The sequence below is a fragment of the Periplaneta americana genome, chromosome 1 (genome assembly GCF_040183065.1).
Source record: "Periplaneta americana isolate PAMFEO1 chromosome 1, P.americana_PAMFEO1_priV1, whole genome shotgun sequence".
Classification (NCBI taxonomy): Eukaryota; Metazoa; Arthropoda; class Insecta; order Blattodea; family Blattidae; genus Periplaneta; species Periplaneta americana.
This window is the reverse complement of record NC_091117.1, coordinates 201,031,099-201,052,488: the sequence shown is the minus strand read 5'-3', so window position 1 is coordinate 201,052,488 and position 21,390 is coordinate 201,031,099. Positions and strand designations below refer to the sequence as shown.

General features: G+C 35.9%; 1 protein-coding gene across 2 annotated transcripts in view; it reads left to right on the top strand.

Annotated features, from left to right (window-relative positions):
• LOC138706363 (enoyl-CoA delta isomerase 1, mitochondrial-like) overlaps positions 1 to 21,390 on the top strand; it is a 41,580-nt gene that overhangs the window by 9,910 nt on the left and 10,280 nt on the right. For both annotated transcript variants that reach the window (XM_069835555.1, XM_069835563.1), the window contains exons 2-6: positions 811 to 991; positions 4,185 to 4,309; positions 11,514 to 11,660; positions 13,620 to 13,738; positions 21,080 to 21,261. In XM_069835555.1, coding sequence (XP_069691656.1) covers positions 823 to 991; positions 4,185 to 4,309; positions 11,514 to 11,660; positions 13,620 to 13,738; positions 21,080 to 21,261 — 742 coding nt within the window. In that variant the 5' untranslated portion in view covers positions 811 to 822. The remainder of the gene's footprint in view (positions 1 to 810; positions 992 to 4,184; positions 4,310 to 11,513; positions 11,661 to 13,619; positions 13,739 to 21,079; positions 21,262 to 21,390) is intronic.

The following is a 21,390-nucleotide window of genomic DNA, read 5'->3' as shown; positions in this document are numbered from 1 at the left end:
GTTAATCTTCTGAGTGAAATCCGAAGGCCTGTGTACTATTGTTGAGTACTGGTTCTATTGTGAACTAGATGGCGACTGTATATGTATTACTGATTTCTTATGAATATGATTTTCGGTGATGAATGAGGCCAGTGATATTCCGGGATGTTGTGGCCCGAATTTCCTGGCATTTGCCTTATGGTTGAGGGAAAACCCTGAAAAACCTTAACTTAACCAGGAAATTTAACCCGACCAGGAATCGAACCCGGGCCCTCTGCGTAAAGGCCCACTCCCACTTAGCGGAATCAAATCGAACAGAGTTTCTCTTTACAATGTACTTAAATAGAAGATTGCAGAAAGCGACATGTCAAATCGAACAGAATAGAATTCATGAACTAGAATATTTTGTTCCACTGCCGGAATAGAATTTTTTGTTTCGGGTATGATCGTAAGTTCTCGTGAAGCCTTCGTGAAAAAACAAATGAACCACATCCACCATTCTTGGCAGCTTAATTTGTTTACTATTAACACAGTTATTGCTAAAATAGTATGTACAAAAATCACAATGTAATATGAACGAAGAAAAATTAATAAATCTAGTGTAGAATTATTCTATTTTGTAAGACAAAACACAAAAGTACTGTTCGGTTTGATTCCACTAGATGTGATTGGCAGCAGACTTTTCGTTTCGATTCGATTCAGTTCGATTCTGCTAAGTGGGAGCGGGTCTTAAGAGACCAGCATGCTGACCCCTACATCACATAGGTTTTACAGATATTATTTCAGTGATTACATGTTATATGCAGTAATATCTCTTTTTTCTTTATACAGGTATTCACTAAGATGTCTCTTGGACGACAGTTTTCCTTGCTACTGACACAGACTCATCGATCGTACCTGAGAATTGTATCACCAACATTATGTTCCAAAGTGAGAATATCAAATTCTGATTGTAATAGAGGTTTTGCTTCTGCTGAAAAATTGGTTGATGTAGCAGTGAATGAGAAAACAGGTACCTTGTAATGCAGGATTTTTTACGTAATTTGTATAGATTGGTGCAGAAATGTAAATATTTCTTTGTACTCATTAACTGCTGGACTTTTCTGGGATTGTGTGGCATTACTAGAAGACATTCATAACTATCACAGCTATGTCACAATACAGTACAATAAATTGTTTGTGACATGATAGATATATCCATTATCAGTAGACATATGTTATTATTTTGTGAATAATGTTTCTCGTTCTAGTAAGACTAAAATTTGTTGAGTTTCTATGTCATTGGAAGAAGCTACTTACTGTCTATGAATAATTTATCTACCATACATAATTCAATGAACATTTCAGTCTTGTATTTCAGTTATCATATTTAGTTCCTGGATATATTTTTTAAATTGTTTGTGACATAAGATAGATATAACCATTATCAGTAGACATATGTTATTATATTGTAAATAATGTTTCTCATTATCATGTCATTCTAGTAAGACTAAAATTTGTTGAGTTCCTGAGTCATTGGAAGAAGCTACTTACTGTCTACGAATAATTTATCTACCATACATAATTCATTGAACATTAGGTCTTTTATTTCATTTATCATGTTTGGTTCCTGAATATATTTTTTCTTATATCATTTGAAATATCCTTGACAGGAATTAAAATTGATTCTTTTAAAGAATTTGTTTTAATACTGCAAAAATTCATGACAGGAATTGTAATTATTTTTACCTAAAAAGTTTTTACCATATCAAATAATAGTACATTATGCAACGAGCCTATAATGAAGGTAATTAAGAAGTGATTATGGATATTTATGAAACGAGCGCAAGCGAGTTTCATAATTTTCATACGAGCTTCTTAATTACCATTATAGGCGAGTTTCATACGACTTTTTATGCTCGACCATATTTCTAACTTGATATTATTAATTTTATTGTATCTGACCTGGAGCAATGTCCTGTATGTTGTGAGATGTGCGCAGACGCGAAAGTATTGATTTTTTCCGAGGAACAGATGTCCACATTGACCTTGCTAGGCCATAAGAACCTACAGAGGTAACATTGAAATAAAATTAGACATTGAAAAACAAGATGACAAATTGAATTTATTTGAATATTATTTACAATTAACGCTAATTATTATAGTAACAGAACATAACCTTCTGCGACAGTATTGGATTTCGAGCCTCCGTGACTTTTCGCTAATTCTCTTTCGATTGCATATCCGAGAATAATCGATACTTGCGGTTTTATAATGGTAGAAAGCTGACCTGTCATTGGCTGAACAGTTGTAACCTGAGTCGTCATTGGCTGAAAGACCTGACCTTTAATGAGTAGGTGTACTTTAATGACATGCATTAAAGGTCTGCTACCAGGTGTATAATTACTACATTTCGGCATGGTCGAGCATAAATGATATCTTCCTATTATTGTTTATATTGATAAAAATTAAATGAGTGAAGGATAAGAAAAAAATCTTGAGCAGTGATTTTGTATCTTCTTAATGTTACATTTGGCTCATTAAGTTTTTTTATAAGACATGTTACAGGAATATGTTAGATATAATTGCAGAAGTTATATAATGATCGTAATTGTGAATTGAATTAGACTGTAGATTGTCCGAATAAATCATTACTAGTATTTAAAGGAAGCAATAAAAATGGTACTTGATTGACATTAGAGCCAAGTTAGTCAAGTTCTTATAATAATACTTAATGCTTTGATGTGCATGCAGTGCTTTGACTATCGCAACTTTGAGCATCTTCTGTGAATAAGCTTGGTCATAGTCACGTCCATTTATTGTTATTTTTTGTTTTTGTATTACCTCCACTACATCCCTTTAAAAGCTCCTGGTGCCAGATGGTGATATCAGTGGATATACTTGCTAACAAAAAATATTTACATTGGTGTTTCCTACTTCCTATAAAAATGTATACAGATAATTGTGCATTACCTTGTATTGTATTGTATTTATTAACATTCCATGGTATTCATACATGCTTACAGCTAGAATATGGAACAAGTCAAAAAACTTAATACTATTATAAAATCTTAATTTATAGTCACAGTCTAGATGAAATATATACAGAAGAGATTTACAATATAGTCTACTAGTACAACACAAAGTTTTAGTATCAATTTCATGAAGTGTTATTGAATGTCATGAATTCACCTACAGAATAGAAGGCGTGAGAAATTAGGTACTTCTTTAATTTGGCCCTAAATAATTTAATGTTTTGAGTTTCATTTTTTATATCGATAGGGAGGCTATTAAAAGTTTTTACTGCCATATAACGCACTCCTTTTTGATAGCACGATAGACTTGCCGATGGAGTATGAAAGTCATTTTTTTGACGTGTATTTATGCTATGAACTGTTGAATTAGTTACAAAGTTTTCACGATTACATACGAGGAAGACTATTAATGAAAAGATATACTGACAAGCCATGGGCATTATTTGTAGTTTTTTGAAAATAGTCCTACACGATTCCCTAGATTTGGCACCTACTATTATTCTAATTACTCTTTTTTGTAATAGAAATATATTGTTACTATCTGTGGAATTTCCCCAGAATATTATTCCAAAACTCATTACCGAGTGGAAGTATACAAAGTATATTGTTTTTAAGGTATTGATATTTACTATCTTTTGCATAGATCTAATAGCAAAACAAGCTGAATTTAGTTTGGGGGTAATTTCTTTAATATGATTTTTCCAATTTAACACATTATCGATTTTTAAGCCAAGAAATTTGGTTGTTGTAGTTTCTAATAGGGATCTGTTATTAATTATTGCGCTAGAAATTTGCGACGTTGAATTTGGACATGATTTAAATTGAATTATGTTAGTTTTGTTACAATTTAATACTAATTCATTGACTGAGCACCAGTCACATATTTTGAAGAGAATTTCCTCTGTTGAAGATTGGAATGTGTTGGAGTTATTGGCTGTAATTACTATACTTGTGTCATCTGCAAATAATATGGGATGACCTACATCTTTTATTAGGGGGGCAAGATCATTTATAAACACTAGAAAAAGTAGGGGACCTAATATTGATCCTTGAGGAATTCCATTATTACTAGTTGTATACATCTGAATCACGCTTTATAATCTATTGCATAAAGTTAATTGCAATGTAAATATGATTGACCATTTGTAAGTAACATGAGAGAAACCTAATATTGTGTTGCTTGTCTTACAGGTATTTCAACAGTAACAATGCAGCGATTGCCAGTAAATAGTCTTAACTTAGAACTGATTCAAGAACTCAATAAAACATTCGACTCATTGGAGAAGGATAATAGTCGTGGTATGATTCTTACTTCAGTAAGTGGATAAGTACTTTGATTTAGAAGTAAAAATACAACTTGTCTCCTATTTTGAAACTATAAAACTCACATGTTTTGCTTGTGCAGAATGCAAGATGTAAATTATATAGTGTCCGAAAAAATTCACACCTGGAAACTTCCATTGATACAGATGGGGTTGAGAAAAATTCGAACAACTGCCTCATCCACACAGACATCTTTCACTTAAAAACGAAAGTACGAGGCGCATCCAGAAAGTAAGTTTCCCTATTAAAAAAAAAGAAAAGAACACACATTTTCAGGAAAACATTTATTGGCAACAGGTACAGCAATGTTTCAGCTATTTTTCAACATAGCCACCATCAGAATTGAGACACTTGTCGTAGAACTCTGCCGCCTGTGAATAGAACCAGCGTGTGACAGACGTCTTCAGCTCTTCGTCGTTGCCAAAACGCTCACCGGAGGACAGGAATTTCTTGAGGTGCAAGAAAACGTGAAAATAGCTGGGAGCAAGATCAGGACTGTAGGGTGGATGATCAAACAACTGCCAGCCAAATTCCGTCAAAACAGCTGCTGTGCGCCGAGCTGTATGTGGACGAGCATTGTCATGGAGGAGCACAACACCTGCAGTAAGCATTCCACGCCTCTTGTTTTGAATGGTACGTCGCAATTTTCGCAGTGTTTCACTGTAACAGTCAGCGTTCACTGTTTCACCTCTTGGAAGGAAGTCAATGAGCAGAATGCCCTTCCTGTCCCAGAACACTGTGCACATCACTTTCCGTACCGAGAGCGTCTGTTTGAATTTCGTCCTGACCGGAGATCCACTATACCGCCAATGCATTGACTGCTGCTTGGTTTCCAGGGTGAAGTGCGAAATCCAAGTCTCATCGCCCGTGACGATCCTGTCAAGGAACTCGTCGCCATCATCGTGATACCGTTGCAGAAATGTCAGTGCTGCTCCTAAACGTTGCATCTTGTGTTTGGGTGTCAGGTTTTTCGGCACCCACCTGGCACACTTTTTTGAACAGCAGGTGCTTAATGACAATCTGATGCAACAAGGATCGCGATATCTGCGGCAAATGGCTGCTCAGCTCCATAATCGTGAAGTGACGGTTCTCCATGATGCACTGCCGCACCAGCTCAACACGATCATCATTGATGAGGGATGGTCGCTCACTGCGCTCTTCATCATGGACACTTTGACGACCTTCGGAAAACTGCCTACACCAACGACGCACCATCTGCTTACCCATGATGTTGAGCCCATAGACCTGACAGAGCTGCCAAGTAATTTCAATTGGCGCAGTGCTTTGTGCATTAAAGAACTTTATCACCGACCGAACCTCGCAGGCTGCGGGAGAAGAAATAAGAGCTTCCATTTCGGACCACTGCTGCCACGCTACTGGCACCAGGCGGGACCTGTCTGGCTGGCATATGATTGATACGTCATAGATCTGTTACGCATACGCAATTGACACGGCTATTTACGTTTACTTTCAAGGGGAAAAAATCGGGAAACTTACTTTCTGGATGCGCCTCGTAGTATCGTCAATTAGGGTAACATTGACTCAATTTTTTGCCATTCTAAAAGTAAACTTCTGTAATTGATGCACTTGCTCACTTGTTTTAATAAAACACTTTCGAAGGAGTTCTGTATGAAGTAATAATGGCTTCTAAACCATTGCAAACATGTTACTTTATTTTTATCTGAGTTTATCATTTTTTAGATATTGGCCCAATGTTATCTTGACATAAACAGTTATATTACCGGTTGTTCTTTATGGTTGTGAAACTTGGACTCTCACTTTGAGAGAGGAACACAGGTTAAGGGTGTTTGAGAATAAGGTGCTTAGGAAAATATTTGGGGCTAAGAGGGATGAAGTTACAGGAGAATGGAGAAAGTTACACAACACAGAACTGCACACATTGTATTCTTCACCTGACATAATTAGGAACATTAAATCCAGACGTTTGGGATGGGCAGGGCATGTAGTACGTATGGGCGAATCCAGAAATGCATATAGAGTGTTAGTTGGGAGGCCGGAGGGAAAAAGACCTTTGGGGAGGCCGAAACCTAGATGGGAAGATAATATTAAAATGGATTTGAGGGAGGTGGGATATGATGATAGAGACTGGATTAATCTTGCTCAGGATAGGGACCAATGGCGGGCTTATGTGAGGGCGGCAATGAACCTCCGGGTTCCTTAAAAGCCAGTAAGTAAGTAAGTTATCTTGACATGGGGTAAGTTTGCCCCAACTTTCCAAGATGCATAGTGCACTGTATTTAGGATCATCTTGGGCAAGTGTAATCCCAAAATTAGTGCTGGTTTATCAAACTGAGTCCACACCTGTGGCGTAACGGTCAGCACGTCTGGCTGCGAAACCAGGTGGCCCGGGTTCGAATCCCGGTCGGGGCAAGTTACCTGGTTGAGGTTTTTTCCGGGGTTTTCCCTCAACCCAATACGAGCAAATGCTGGGTAACTTTCGGTGCTGGACCCCGGACCCATTTCACCGTCATATCATTCAGACGCTAAATAACCTAGATGTTGATATAGCGTCGTAAAATAACCCAATAAAATAAAAAATAAAATCAAACTGATATGATAAAAAGCACTGAAATGATACATGAAATTTTAATTAAGAACTGTGCATATTTTATCAGGAAAACACGCAAATTTGAACGTCATAATGGAAATTATGCATATTATATTATATTCATTGATAATCTCTCCGTCAATGGTTGCACAATCCTTTTTAATACTGTTGCATAATCTGACTGTCAAGTTAGGATGACTTTTACAGAACGTTTTGCCCACTCGTAACCAGGCATATTATTTTTAAAATTAGTTACTCTGTGTCCTGTTTTGTCAAGATAGATCTTTATTGTCATTTGCCCATTGGAAATTCAAATTCGGCCATCTTTTCCAGATCTTTTGCAAATACAGTCTCTTCTTCATTTGTGAATATTGTTGGCCAGTCTGGTTTTGCATTGAGGTTGCCTTTGAGTTTATTTTTTATGGTGTTACGTGAAATACTATAATATGTTATAATTATGTTGTATAGTTGTGAGAAAACATGTATGTATGTATGTATGTATTAACACTACAATTGGATGTACACTAGGGGTGGGGACGGTTTGGTTCGGAGCATTTAATGTGACGGCATTACTCAGTCAACCGAGTACAGTACCGAGTACAAATTTGTGGCGGCAGATTTAAAATTTAGATAGATTGAGTCGATTTTAGAACGTACTTTGAAAGTGAAACCAAGCGTGTTTTAAAAGCGTTGTATTAAAGCACTTTCGCTTTGCCAATTGAGAAAAAAGTGCAAATGCTGGTTGCAAATTTCATTTGTGTGATTACAACTATTTGCGGAGTTATTTTGTATGAAAGGCCTATTTAACTTTCAGTGTTGTTATATATGACAGACGAAATAAAATTGATAAAATAATTTATAACACTACAGCTAATAAATTAACATGTGACGTACACGTTAAACGCTGCAGCTAATTAAAAAAGAAGATAGAAAGAAACAGGATCCATGAAGCGCTGCCTAAAACACTTAAAAATAACACAAAAAATTATCTACTATTACGGAAAGTGGATAAAATAATCAATAAAACGTGGAATCTTAAACTGAAGAACATAATGTTTATTTATTTTATAACATTACTAGCCTTCAATACAACCATGTTCTCTGTGGTGAAGAGTAATATTATTGATAAATTAAAGTAATTACGTAACATAATTCGTAGAAATAAATATAAATAAAATTATGACTGATGAGGTAACACAAATCCAATAAACACAAATAGAAGAAAAATATAATGCACTTCTTTTTTAACACATTTTAATATTAATCAAACACTCTAATATGATGATGCTAATAATAATAATAATAATAATAATAATAATAATAATAATAATAATACAGTAGTATTATTATTATTAGTATGTATAGTAATATGTTCAGACTGTCAATGTTCATTAGGTCCACTTAACAGGTCATGTAATAGGATGAACTCCTCTTCAATATTTGAGGCCTTTCAGCCCGCCTTGGGGATAAGGAAATAATTTGTCCTGCAGCAGAAAATTTTTAAATGCAACAGTACCTACATTGTTGTCTGCTAGAATTAAGTAAAACACATGAACTATGTTTGAACTTGAACTGACCGGTAACGGCTACGGTTAACCGAGTAACTTTGGTGCTCCGCTGCGAAGCACATAAACCGATAGAACCGAGTAACTCAACAGTTCTACTCGCTCCGTCCCCAGCTCTAGTATACACCCTGTGGCAGTGATATATAATATACAATAATATTACAATAATTACAGTGAAAAAAAATAAAATAAACTTAAATTGAAATCTAACTATAAATAAATAAATGCAATAAACCTAGGACTATAAATGAAAACTATGCTATAATAATGCCTACTATAAGCAAAAGTAAACCTAACTTATAAGTACTTCTATTAAACTCAACTATTATCGACTTAAGTAATTACAAGTCACCGTAATTATTTGCATATCAACTTAATTAATTACATGACATAACTTAGACAATTACAATGCACCTACAATTAAATTTTCAGTGTAATCTTCTCAGTCTTTTGTTAAATGTATTAATTTTGAGAGGACCACCCTGAAAGATTGCCGCAGGTAAGCTGTTTGTCTACTATTGTGCGGTTAACAAAAGAAAATTTTGCCATTTCTGTTCCTTGTTTTCTGCATTTAAACTTCCTAATATGATCAGCCCTGCCTAAGTATGATGGTGTCACTAATCTAGCATTGATGTCTGTCCATGCTTTGTATCTCATTTGTGACTTAAACAATGCGGTCAGTCTGGTTTTTCGTGGCCTTGATTTGAGAAATTCCCACCCTAAGTCTTTTCTACCTCTTCGCCATGTCCCTTTCTCATTTTGACCTATTTTGCTGTCCTGCGTATAATTTAAGCTACGGTGTTATGGACCAATGTTACCCTAGTGGTATATCAGAATTTCAAGCTATCTTATTTTACAAAATATAATCAATATGGCAAATAATGTATTAAATTTCAAACTTAAATTACTTTGCTAATCATATTTACTAACTTTTTTGGTACTTACCAAATTTTTACTGCTGAAAATACTATTTCACCATATAAAAGTTTCCAGAATATTTTTCAAACTACTACACAGTTGATTCACTTAAAACATTGCTGCTGCCTACAAGTAAGTTCTGAAAGCACTTGGTTAAACTTTTTTACTGGCTGAAGCTGCCATTTACACAGTACAATTGAAACTAGTAAGTTGTACACATTTTGTGGGAGACATTAAAATTCAAATATTGTCTTTTCATGCAGATCTCTTGATCTACACAGGTTAGTTTACATTCTTGTGATAATTATACTGGTACAGTACTCAAAGCTGTTGTTCCTTATCATAATATAACAATTTTCGTGTAGTAATTTGATTGATGTTTTACGATTTTCCATAATGTAGAAATAGTCTTTCTTCTGCATTCGCATTCAGCTTGCTTTAGCATTCTTGCGCATTTTACCCACTTGTAAAAATAGAAGTACCGTAATTTCCCATAACTATGGTCCAGGCACCCAACTATGGTCCAAAACGCATTATGTACTACTTAGTCCCCCAAGAGTTCGGTGTTTGCCATTTAAGGTGCAACTGTGATGGAATTATGTTCCCCATAGACGCTTCTATCTACCATTACACGTGGTAATGATATGGATGCTTAACAAGGTCAGTGTGCATCATTCTATTGAATGTGTGAAGACACGAAATCATTCAGTTTGTGTTTATCTGTTTTATTAAGCTCTCCTCTGTAGAACTGGTAAGTTATAGATATATGATTCTTTGTACAATTAAACCTGGCTATATAGTGTTTACTTTCACGTAATAATTACACTGGCAGAGGTTAAGGTCTCTGCGTGAAAAATGTTTAACCTCAAGGCTAGAAGACAGTCCTCAACTATGTACCACAATTTTTCGTGGACCATAGTTGTATTTCATTTTGAAATATTTGTTTTAAAGAATTGTGATCAAAGTGATTATTTACTTCTGCAAATACGGTGTCTCAGTATATTCTAAAACACCATTTAACATTATAGTCAAGTAAACAAAGAAACAGGCTGTTCCAGCATCAGTGGTACTAGCACGAATAATGGTCCGGTAAAACGAAAACTTCAGGGTAGAAGGAAAACAACCGTCCCTGTAAGTGACTATGAGAGCGATGAAATTGAATTGGATACAGATTATGTTTCCGGTGTTCTCTCCATATTTACAGACAGTGAGTCAGATGTGGAAAAGAAGACGAAATCTGTTAAATTAATGCTAAAGGCACGTAGTTATATGGTAGTTACTTATGAAGAGGAATTGTGGCCAGGGAAAGTATTGGAAATGAAGAACAATGGAGCTGTTGTTTTATGTATAGTAAGAAGCGGCAATTACTGAGGTGGCGAGAAATGGAAGACATTTTATTCCATAGAAAGGAAAGCATAATAAAACAAATTGAAGACTCAAAATGCGTCTAGAAAAAGTGAGATCTATTTTCAATTTCAGAATTGTAAGAGAAGTGGAGATTCAAAGGATCGAAATAAGCCTACTGAATGTAGTCTCAGTATGGTAAATAAACATTATCAGTGAATTTATTTGCATAATATTTTGCTAAGAAAGTGTTAGTTTATTTTGATACCGTACTTTTGTTCTTTAATATACTGTAGTTGTTCATTATTGCAGGAAAATGACTTTCAGATTTCTCTTGTTTATTGTGTCTTTATCAGGACCTCCATAGGAGGTCCTGGTCTTTATGCAATATGTACCAATGAAAAGAATCCATGTACTTTTAATTTATTTTTAATATTTCTGTGCTAGATTATGTTCCTATCCTTAAATTAGAAACTCATTGTATTGATTTACGAATAAGTACAGCTCCAGCTATAGTCCATTTATGCTTTCAAGCATGAATATATGAGTGGACCATAGTTGGGCAACTCAGAATACAACTATGTACCAATGCTTATTATTTTTTTAACACTTGTAATTAAATCATTTCAAACACATATGTCAATATTTATTTAATATACACTTACAAGAGTCCGAAGCCAAAATTTCACTTAATCTGGATGAATAGTACTGAATATACAAAGAAAAATGTGGACCATAGTTAGGGGAAACTACGGTACTGAAGACGAAATATTCTGCTCACTTTATTGTAATCTTTTTCAGGCATCCCCAACGGTATTTAGTGCAGGATTGGATATTTTGGAAATGTACAAACCCAAGCCAGATCGTTTGAAGGACTTCTGGGCATCACTGCAAGATATGTGGCTCAAGTTGTATGGTTGTTCATATCCATCTGTGGCTGCTATTAATGTAAGTTGTTATTAAAAATATGAGAATGAAATATAAAATGAGGCCCAGACAGAAGTGCCGTGTCTTGACAAAGAGCAGCCACAGATCGAGAGAATGTTGTTGATTGGTAACCATTTGTGACATCACATACTTTTGCTATAGTAGAGTTTATATCTTCGAGTGCACATGGTTTGAAATAATTTCGTCCACAACTCTTGTTAACATTTTCGAATTTATTATCAGTCCAGAAGTGAATGATTCATATGTATCCATAGTTCAGACAACAGAGGAGGTTTCTCCAGTACTCCAGTTCCCCTATGATAGCGTTTCTCAAACTTTTTTGAAGTGGGACCACTTTTTTAAGTCAGAACAGTTCCGCGGATCACCTTACTCTTCGTCCCTACAAAAGCAAATTTGTCATTTTTGTAGTAGGATACCAGTACCGTATACTTATATTTGAAAACAGAATTAATTAAGTAAAATCAATTTAATTCATTTTATTTTATATTAGTATTAACGAATTAAGTTACTGTTAACAGAAAAAAAATTAATTTTCGTTTTTTAATAAATCAAGGCTATTAGAGTTTGGATAATCTTTAACTTATTAACTAAACAAAATAAATAAATGTTGGTACTCACATTAATGAGATGGATAAGCCTGCTGATTCTTGCACAGTTGTTCTATATTTGGATGTATGCTGGTAAGCTTAAATCGGAGATCGTCACATAATTGAGTTGATTTCGGTACTTTGTTTTTGTTAGAGTTAGTGATGAAAACCCTTTCTCACACAAATACGTAAAAGCAAACTGAATTATAATCTGTAAAGCACCATTGTACAGTTCACTAAATTCTCTTTTCACTTGTGATAAGATCCAGAAATTAACCCTACTTTCCGCTTGGAATTTCATTTTAAGTCCAGTATCATTCGAGGATTCAATTAACTGTTCTCTTTCACTCAATGAAAGTTTATAAGTTTCAATATCACAATGAAAGGGATCACGAACCCATGAAAATTTGTCATATTTACTTGGAAAATAAGTTTCAAATTGTGACCTCAGAGTTTCTAGATGCGAACATATTTCATTGCACATTTATTTTCCAATAACGAAATCATTTTCAACCAAAAAAGACTCTAGGGTTGGAAATAGTGAAAAAATCGTCTGTTTTACGGAAATGACTAGCAAACCAAGTTTCCTTTCGAACATTATTATTTTCTCATCTGCATTGAAAACAGTCAAAGAATTACCTTGTAGAGAGAGATTTAGTTCGTTTAGTTTTGAGAATATATCTGAAAGATATGCCAATGTACTTAGCCACATGTCATCAGCTGATTTGCAGGGAAAAGATGGCGAGAAACATCACGTTCATAGTGCTTTAAATCCCTCTTCTGTTGCTGAGAGTAAGAGTGGGAAGTCGGTAAACAGGTAGGGTAATAATTTCATAAAATGTCAGTACTGGGAGAAAAGGTGAAAGGAGATTGCCATGTGTTATTTCCAAACTCTGAGATTTTCAGCTATAGTGTGATACGCAATTCGTTTGAATTTTATTATTTCTTCTGTCCTTTTTGAAGGACCACAAGGGCAGACCTCGAGGACCACAGGTGATCTGTGGACCATAGTTTGAGAAACACTGCCCTATGACATTCGAACAGGTCTCCATCGTCATTCATTGCGATTGTAATGTATTCTGACTGCCTGTGGTGCACTCTGGATAGTCTCTAATGAACTAAGTGGTCTATGCATCTTGACACTAGCAACATCTGTGAGCATGCTCGTAGGGTCAGAATGAATAATGGCAAATTCTTTCATAGAAATTTTTTACTTATTCCGTATCCCAAAACTGATTTCAGATCTTTGGAATACATTAAATGAAATAAAGTCATTCTGTGAGTGCTTCTTACAGTGGAGTGAGCTGTTACAGTTTCTAAAATTACTTGTGATAAACACGAGTTTATAATTTAATGTTCGTAATGTTGACAGGGTCATAGTCCAGCAGGTGGTTGTCTTCTGGCACTTAGCTGTGAGTACAGAGTCATGGTGGGACCAAACTATACAATTGGACTCAATGAGACCAAGCTAGGAATTGTAGCACCCAAATGGTAAGACAATATTGAGTTATTGGAAGTTCATAATATTTATTGCTTCAGTTTTTAGTTCCAGTGCTCCTCTGCTGATATCTGTAAAATTTAGGAATTAGTGGAGTGATGACAAGATAAATTGATACGAGAGTGTTTTGGAAAGTTATGCAGGTAATTTATATTTTGATTACATTTCTTCTTCTTTTTCTACCATAGCACTACAGTCCTGGATGGGCTGTGGCTTCTCTCACAATCCTCGACCAATCACTTCTCTGCTTTGCCAGTTCTTTCCATCTTCTAACTCTCATACTTACTTACTTACTGGCTTTTAAGGAACCCGGAGGTTGATTGGCACCCTCACATAAGCCCGCCATTGGTCCCTATCCTGAGCAAGATTAATCCATTCTCTATCATCATATCCCACCTCCCTCAAATCCATTTTAATATTATCTTCCCTCTACATCTCGGCCTCCGTAAAGGTCTTTTTCCCTCCGGCCTCCCAACTAACACTCTGTATGCATTTCTGGATTCGCCCATACGTGCTACATGCCCTGCCCATCTCAAACGTCTGGATTTAATGTTCCTAATTATGTCAGGTGAAGAATACAATGCGTGCAGTTCTGTGTTGTGTAACTCTCTCCATTCTCCTGTAACTTCATCCCGCTTAGCCCCAAATATTTTCCTAAGCACCTCATTCTCAAACACCCTTAACCTATGTTAACTCTCATACTCTTCAAATCCATTTTCACGTCTTGCAACCATTCTTTTCCTTGGCTTTCCTTTCGTGCTGACTCCTATTATTCCATTGTTCAACAGGTATATTGGTGTCCTATCATTTTGCATCCTTTCTGTATGATCCAGCCAACCAAGTCTCAAGGATTTAATATGCCTCACCAAATCCCCTCTTTTTAATATATGGTCAATCTCTAAGTTAGATCTAATCCTCCATATTCCATTTTCACATATTGGTCTGTATATACGCCTAATGATTTTTCTTTCAAATCGTCATAGAACATTTATATCATCTTTATTCATTGTCCAGAATTCAGCTGAGTATGCTACAACAGGTCGAATCAGGGTTTTATACAGTTTAAGTTTTGCTGCTTGTGGTAATAAACCTGGTTTCTTCTTCTTCTTCTTCATCTATCCCTTATGCTTTGCAGCGTCGGGTCCTCCACCCATTTCTTATATCTCTCCCGGTCCAATGCCAATCTTCTTATTTCCCGGATTTCCTTCCCTCTTCTCCTCACCACATCATTAACGTATTGTTCCCATTCTATTCTTGGTCTACCCCTCCTCCTTTTATCTTCTACTCTTGATTCGAATACTTCTTTCACTTTGCTCTCATCTTCCATTCTAACCAGATGTCCAAACCAATTCAGTTGTTTCCTTTCAATTTGTTCTACCAATGGTGCCTGCTGCAGTTCATTTCTAATATTTATATTTCTAACTCTATCTCTGTTAGTTTTCCCAACTACTTTTCTCAGATATTTCATTTCTGATGCTGTCACTCTACTTTTATGCTTATCCATCATTGCCCAAGTCTCAGCACCATATAGGAGTACAGGTAAATACACTGTTTTATAAATCTGCATTTTTGTTTTCTTGTTTACTTCTCTCTTTCCAATAATTGTATTATTTAGATTATAATAAACTTGATTTGCTTTTCTAATTCGATTGTTTATTTCTTCGTCTAGTTTGCCATCGTCATTTATTATTATTCCTAAATACTTATAACTATGTATACTTGTTCTAATGTTTGATCTTTCCATTTTATTTCGAAATTTACCTTTTCCCTTCCAATCTTCATTATTTTGCTTTTACTAATATTCACAGCCATAACTCGTCCTTCTAAGGTACTTGCCCATTCTGTAACTGCATTCTGAAGGTCTTCAACATTATTATTAATCAAAACAATATCGTCTGCATATATCAGTGATTGCAGGTATATAGGTATAAGTTTCCAATTTCCAATTTTATATCTTCTTGTTCGTCTTCTGCATTGTTTTATGATTTGATCCATGAATGTTATAAATAATTATGGGCTTAGACTGTCTCCTTGTTTCATTCCTTTTTCCATTCTAAAATTTCCACTCTGTTGTCCATTTCAGTAATCTTAAATTTGCAAAATTTGCTCTGTTTCTCATTATTATTATATTATATTTCTTCTGTTATTGCTCCATTATTATTAATTCTAACTCCTAAATAAGTGAAATTAATAACACTTTCAAAAGTATAATTTCCCAATGTAATATTTGTATTAGGATTAGCACCATGACTTCCATCTTCATATACTGGTTTTATCTATATTGGTAGCCAATCCAGGTTGTTTTCCTGCTGTTTCTATTAATGATACCATTTCTTGTAGAGCCGGAATATTTCTTGCTATCAAAGCAATGTCTTCTGCATAGACATAGGCTTGCTTAGATTTTTATAATATCGTTCCATACAAATGAAGTTCTTTTAACACTTTACCCATAAAGAAATAACTGACTCTACGAAAATTATACGCCATCTTAAGAAAAGAATAGTTTTAAATGGGTACCAGCACACTGTGAATTATCTGGTAATGAAGCTGTTAACTGTCTTGCTAAGAAGGGAAATAAATCTTACAAAACTCTTGTCATTTTCAGCAGTTAAAAGATTTATCAACTCAAAATATTGTAACTTTAATACGAAACAATAATGTAATTTTATTCTCACAACAATAATCACTTTCTACAATTTAATTTAAACACTATCGTCAACAATGGGATTTCCACTTCACACAGCAACACAGTATTAGTTATTGCACTCCACAGACAACAATGACAATTCACTTGGATTATTGCGAACAACAATGTCCTCCTAATCTCAACTAATGTTCACAAAACACTATTTATAACACAAAACTGTCAGTTCTCAGTTCACAGTTCGTTTGCCTTGGCCAGTTCTTCTAGCTCAGTCGCTCAAGTTCACAGTATCTCGAACCCAAGACCTTCAGAAACAGTCCACTGAACTTCGAACTCAGGTCCCCCAACTGCGGTCCACTGCACACGAACTCAGGACTTCCGGCGACAGTCCACTGGCCAGGACGCTCACACAGCTGCGGACACACTCAAGTCGAACTCCGGTCTCGAAGCTGGCTTCACTGCTACACAAGACTGACTGGCTTGCTGTCCAAAAACTAGCAACGACTACAACTGGCTTTCTTCGAAGGCTGCTCGCTTTTTATAAGTTAAGCCATACTTTCCAGAAACTACGATTTCGGGATCATTCTCGTTACAACAATCAGTTCGCCTGGCTTCCAGCTACCCCCCTTTTCCTCGCACCACACAGCACGTGCCCGGGCAGTAGATGCGTGCACAACTTCATTTGCCGGGCCCAACCACTGCCGACTTCGCCCTCTTTCTGCCGTCGCGAGATTGAATCCCGAAGCAACGAGAAGTTTCTAGCAGTGTTGCCACAATATCAAGATATAATATCTTACCATTTCCACGAAATTTCAAATAAAAAATGGGAATGTCTCAATGTACAATAATAGTAATATACGTTACAAGAGCAGTATGTTAACGTTTTCATGTTCGAGGAAAAGATTGAAAAAGCGAAACGTAGTTGAGCTTTTTTAATTTCCGAGAACATGAAAACAAACATACCGCTCGTGTATTGTACATTATTTTGTGCGAAGATCGTTTATTACATACCTGAAAGAGGAATTTCTAATTAGTTTGGAATGAAATCTCCATCTTGGTTTCTGTTCAATGACGGCAAATTTGCAAAAAAAAAAAATATCTATCTTCAACATTGTTGCTTTAAAATGTTTTCTGTGTTTACTATACTTCAGCAAGCCGTGATATACATCTGTCTTTTTTTTCCCCCAGTCTATAAATACGAACTTAAAACAAACGGTAAGGTTATGTAATGATTTATTTTTCATTTTAATATTTTAACAATATTATTTATATAACATATTGCAGTAATAACATCGGCATCTGGAATCTTGTTGATTTTTTCACGGCTTCCTTAATGTTACTTGTATCAGGAATGCAAAAAGTTTCGTGGAGTAGTAGACTTTACTTAATTTTTGCAAATATTTAAAAACAATAATTAACATTGCAATTTAGGTTAAATTGCAGTGGTAAGTTTCCAATTTATAATTATTACTATGTTAAACGTCTCTAAAAATAATATGTTAAAAGCCTAAAGCAGTAAAATGAATGTCGCGCTTAAGCAGTAAGAAGAGGGAAATTGTTATGTGTGTTACGTTGGGAATACTGAATGTGGTATTTCACACTTACCGCGTATTGGTTCTGTGCAGAAAACAAGCAAATACGCACGATGTCGCACAAAATATAATTCCTGAGTATCCAAGGAAAAGTGCAGTTGCATCCTTTTGACTACTCACAGGGCATGACTGTTTGTCAAAACACTTGAACAAAATAGGGATTATTTATTCACGACTTTGTCTATTGTGCAGTCTTCAGCAAGAAATGGCTCAGAATCATCTTCAGTGATGTCCAGCCCTTTCCTCTAAACCCACTGTGTATGGGGAATATTAGAGAGCAAAAGAGTTAATGGCTTTATTGCTAAGAACTCAGCATTAATTAACAACATGGAATAATTAAGTGTATCTATGGAAAAAAATAAATTAACAGCAGTTCCTATACCAGGTGCTATTAACTCAGTTGAGTCATACATATTTCCCCTTAACTCCTCACTTCACCTTCCCCGGCTAAACAGCTAGACTGGCAGTTAAGCACTGCTCAGTGACTAATTGCATCATAGCTTTTACGAACTTTCACTCTTGCTGGTCGCATTTGTTTATAAGGCAATGAAGCAAAAAGGACATGGGAGAGGGGTTTCAGAGTTTCGTTCCACTTCCACATTGTGCCCAGAGTTGTCCTATATTTTATTTGAAAGTATGGTGAGCGTTCTTTTCTTTTCACAGTTTTCACAGTGTATTAAAAATCTGAAACAAATCCTAAATGTTGTGAAGACATTTAAGGACAGCAACTCAATAAGATAATTCCAAGTGTTAAAAAGCAGACGAGATTAAAAATGAATCACCACTATATAAAAACTGATATGCATGATTAATTTGTAAATTCGTAATCTTTACAAAATCATTTTAAAGAAAACACGAGTAAAGATATTCTGAACTATTATTTACTTAATTGATGTACTAGTGGACTTACTCGTGTTAAATATGTTAAATATTATTTACTACTGTATAATGTTGTTGTTGTTTTCTAATGCCAGACGTTTGACAATAAAGTCATTTGACCTCTTGCACGCCAATATTTTTCAAAGATATTATCATGACCAGCCACTGAAGCACATATTTTGAGGTGTTCCGAATCCATTTCTTGGTTTGAGTTGCACAATGGGCAGTTAGGGGACTGATATATTCCAATTCTATGCAGGTGTTTAGCCAAACAATCATGGCCTGTTGCCAATCTAAATGCAGCTACAGACGATTTTCGTGGTAAATCGGGAATTAACTGTGGATTTTGATGCAGAGAGTTCCATTTTTTCCCTTGAGATTGTGTTATCAAATTTTGTTTGTTGAAGTCTAAGTATGTAGATTTAATAAATCTTTTCACAGAGTAATACGTAGATTTAGTAACAGGTCTGTAAGTAGCAGTGCTGCCCTTCTTTGCTAAAGCATCTGCATTTTCATTTCCCAGGATTCCACAATGGGATGGTATTCATTGGAATACAATTCTTTTATTGAGTGATATTAATTGAGAGAGCATTTTAGTTATTTCTGCCATTTGAGATGAAGGTGTGTGTTTAGAGACTATTGATAGAATAGCTGCTTTGGAGTCTGACAATATAACTGCATTCCTAAATTTATTGATGTGGCATAGAAAATTCCTGAGACATTCACTTATTGCAATGATTTCACCATCAAAACTTGTTGTTCCATAATATGTTTTCGCGGGATATCAGCCGAGTTAAGATTTTGGAATGCTCCAAGCTTTCGACTGCTATCTCTGCAGCCATCTTCAGGGAAGTGATGTCCGAACAGAAAGTCGAAAGGTTATATAGATGTGGCTGTCTCAGGTGAAACGGGATTGGTTGGCGGATCGGCCAATCCGGGGCCGGGAATTGTCATCGCTCGTAAGCTCCGCCCCTCCCGGGATTACTGCGTGAAGTTTGGCGGGCGGCGAGCCCTGTTCCGCCGGTTGGAATTGGCAGAGACAGTGGACTCCAGCTCAGTCAGGCATGGACACCGGCCTTAGACCAACTCAGGCCCTCTTACAATCAAGGTCATGAAGATCACGGACCGAGGACGGCAACCGATTCCAACCGGCGGAACAGGGCTCGCCGCCCGCCAAACTTCACGCAGTAATCCCGGGAGGGGCGGAGCTTACGAGCGATGACAATTCCCGGCCCCGGATTGTCCGATCCGCCAACCAATCCCGTTTCACCTGAGACAGCCACATCTATATAACCTTTCGACTTTCTGTTCGGACATCACTTCCCTGAAGATGGCTGCAGAGATAGCAGTCGAAAGCTTGGAGCATTCCAAAATCTTAACTCGGCTGATATCCCGCGAAAACATATTAGCGAACCAACGCCGAGAAAGCCTCAAATCATACATTGTTGTTCCATATCCAAGTGGTCTATAAAGTGAGAAGAGATAGCACGTAACACCTGCACCGGCACCTTGTTCTCTGGAGATCAAGGATCCGTCGGTGTATAAATGAAGCCAGTTTTGTGGAGGGTACCTAATATTAATTGTCTCTAAAGACAGTTGTTTCATTATTTCAGTGTTTACTTCTGATTTCAGTATTTCTTCTGTTAAATTTAGATTATATTCTATATTTAATAGAGTTAAAGGGTATAATGTACAAGCATACATTTTTCTACACAAAGGCTGAAGTGAGAAAATTAACTTTTTTTTTTTTCAAAAGTTGTCAATTACCTTGATATCAAACTTAAATTCTTCGGCACTAATCACAAAGAAAATGACTTGTCCACAGTGACGTTCCCTGCTAATTAAATATTTAATTTAAACTTTCTAAGATAATCAATTGAAGGTATCATATGTGTTTATGACTAACAAATGCAGAAAGGTGGTGTGTACGAGTAGTATGGCTATATATGCATCTTCAGAGTAAAGAAACTGGCCACCCTACTCCATTATCTACTGGTCTAGTTGCCTCATAAGTGGTGCCTTCTTGGTATCACTTGTGAGGTTCAGACCTGTCTTCGGACAGTTGACTAAACAACAATGTCAACATTATTTTGGAAAATGTGTTAGGAAGTTATAATTTCTGCATATAAACCTACCTGCTTATTGTGTTAAATTCAGAATATAGAGTATGTTTACATGATATATTGGCATAATAAAATAGTTTGTATTTTCATTCATAGGTTTTTATATAGTATGCAGAACGTGTTGTCTACACGAGAAACCGAATTGGCATTAACAATGGGTCGCATGTTCAGCACAGATGAAGCATTAAAAATTGGTTTGATTGATGAAGTGGCATCAGACAAACAAGATGCAGTGTCTAAAGCTGAGAAATTTTTGATTGGCATGTCAAAAATACCAGGTAAGGAGTATTTTAATATGGCTGTGCTTGAAAATGCACACTTTCTTTTAACATAATGTTACAGATAAAAACTGCTATAGTAAGTGAGGTAAGACCTGTCCTGTCCATATCACCAGTGGGTATGTAGGG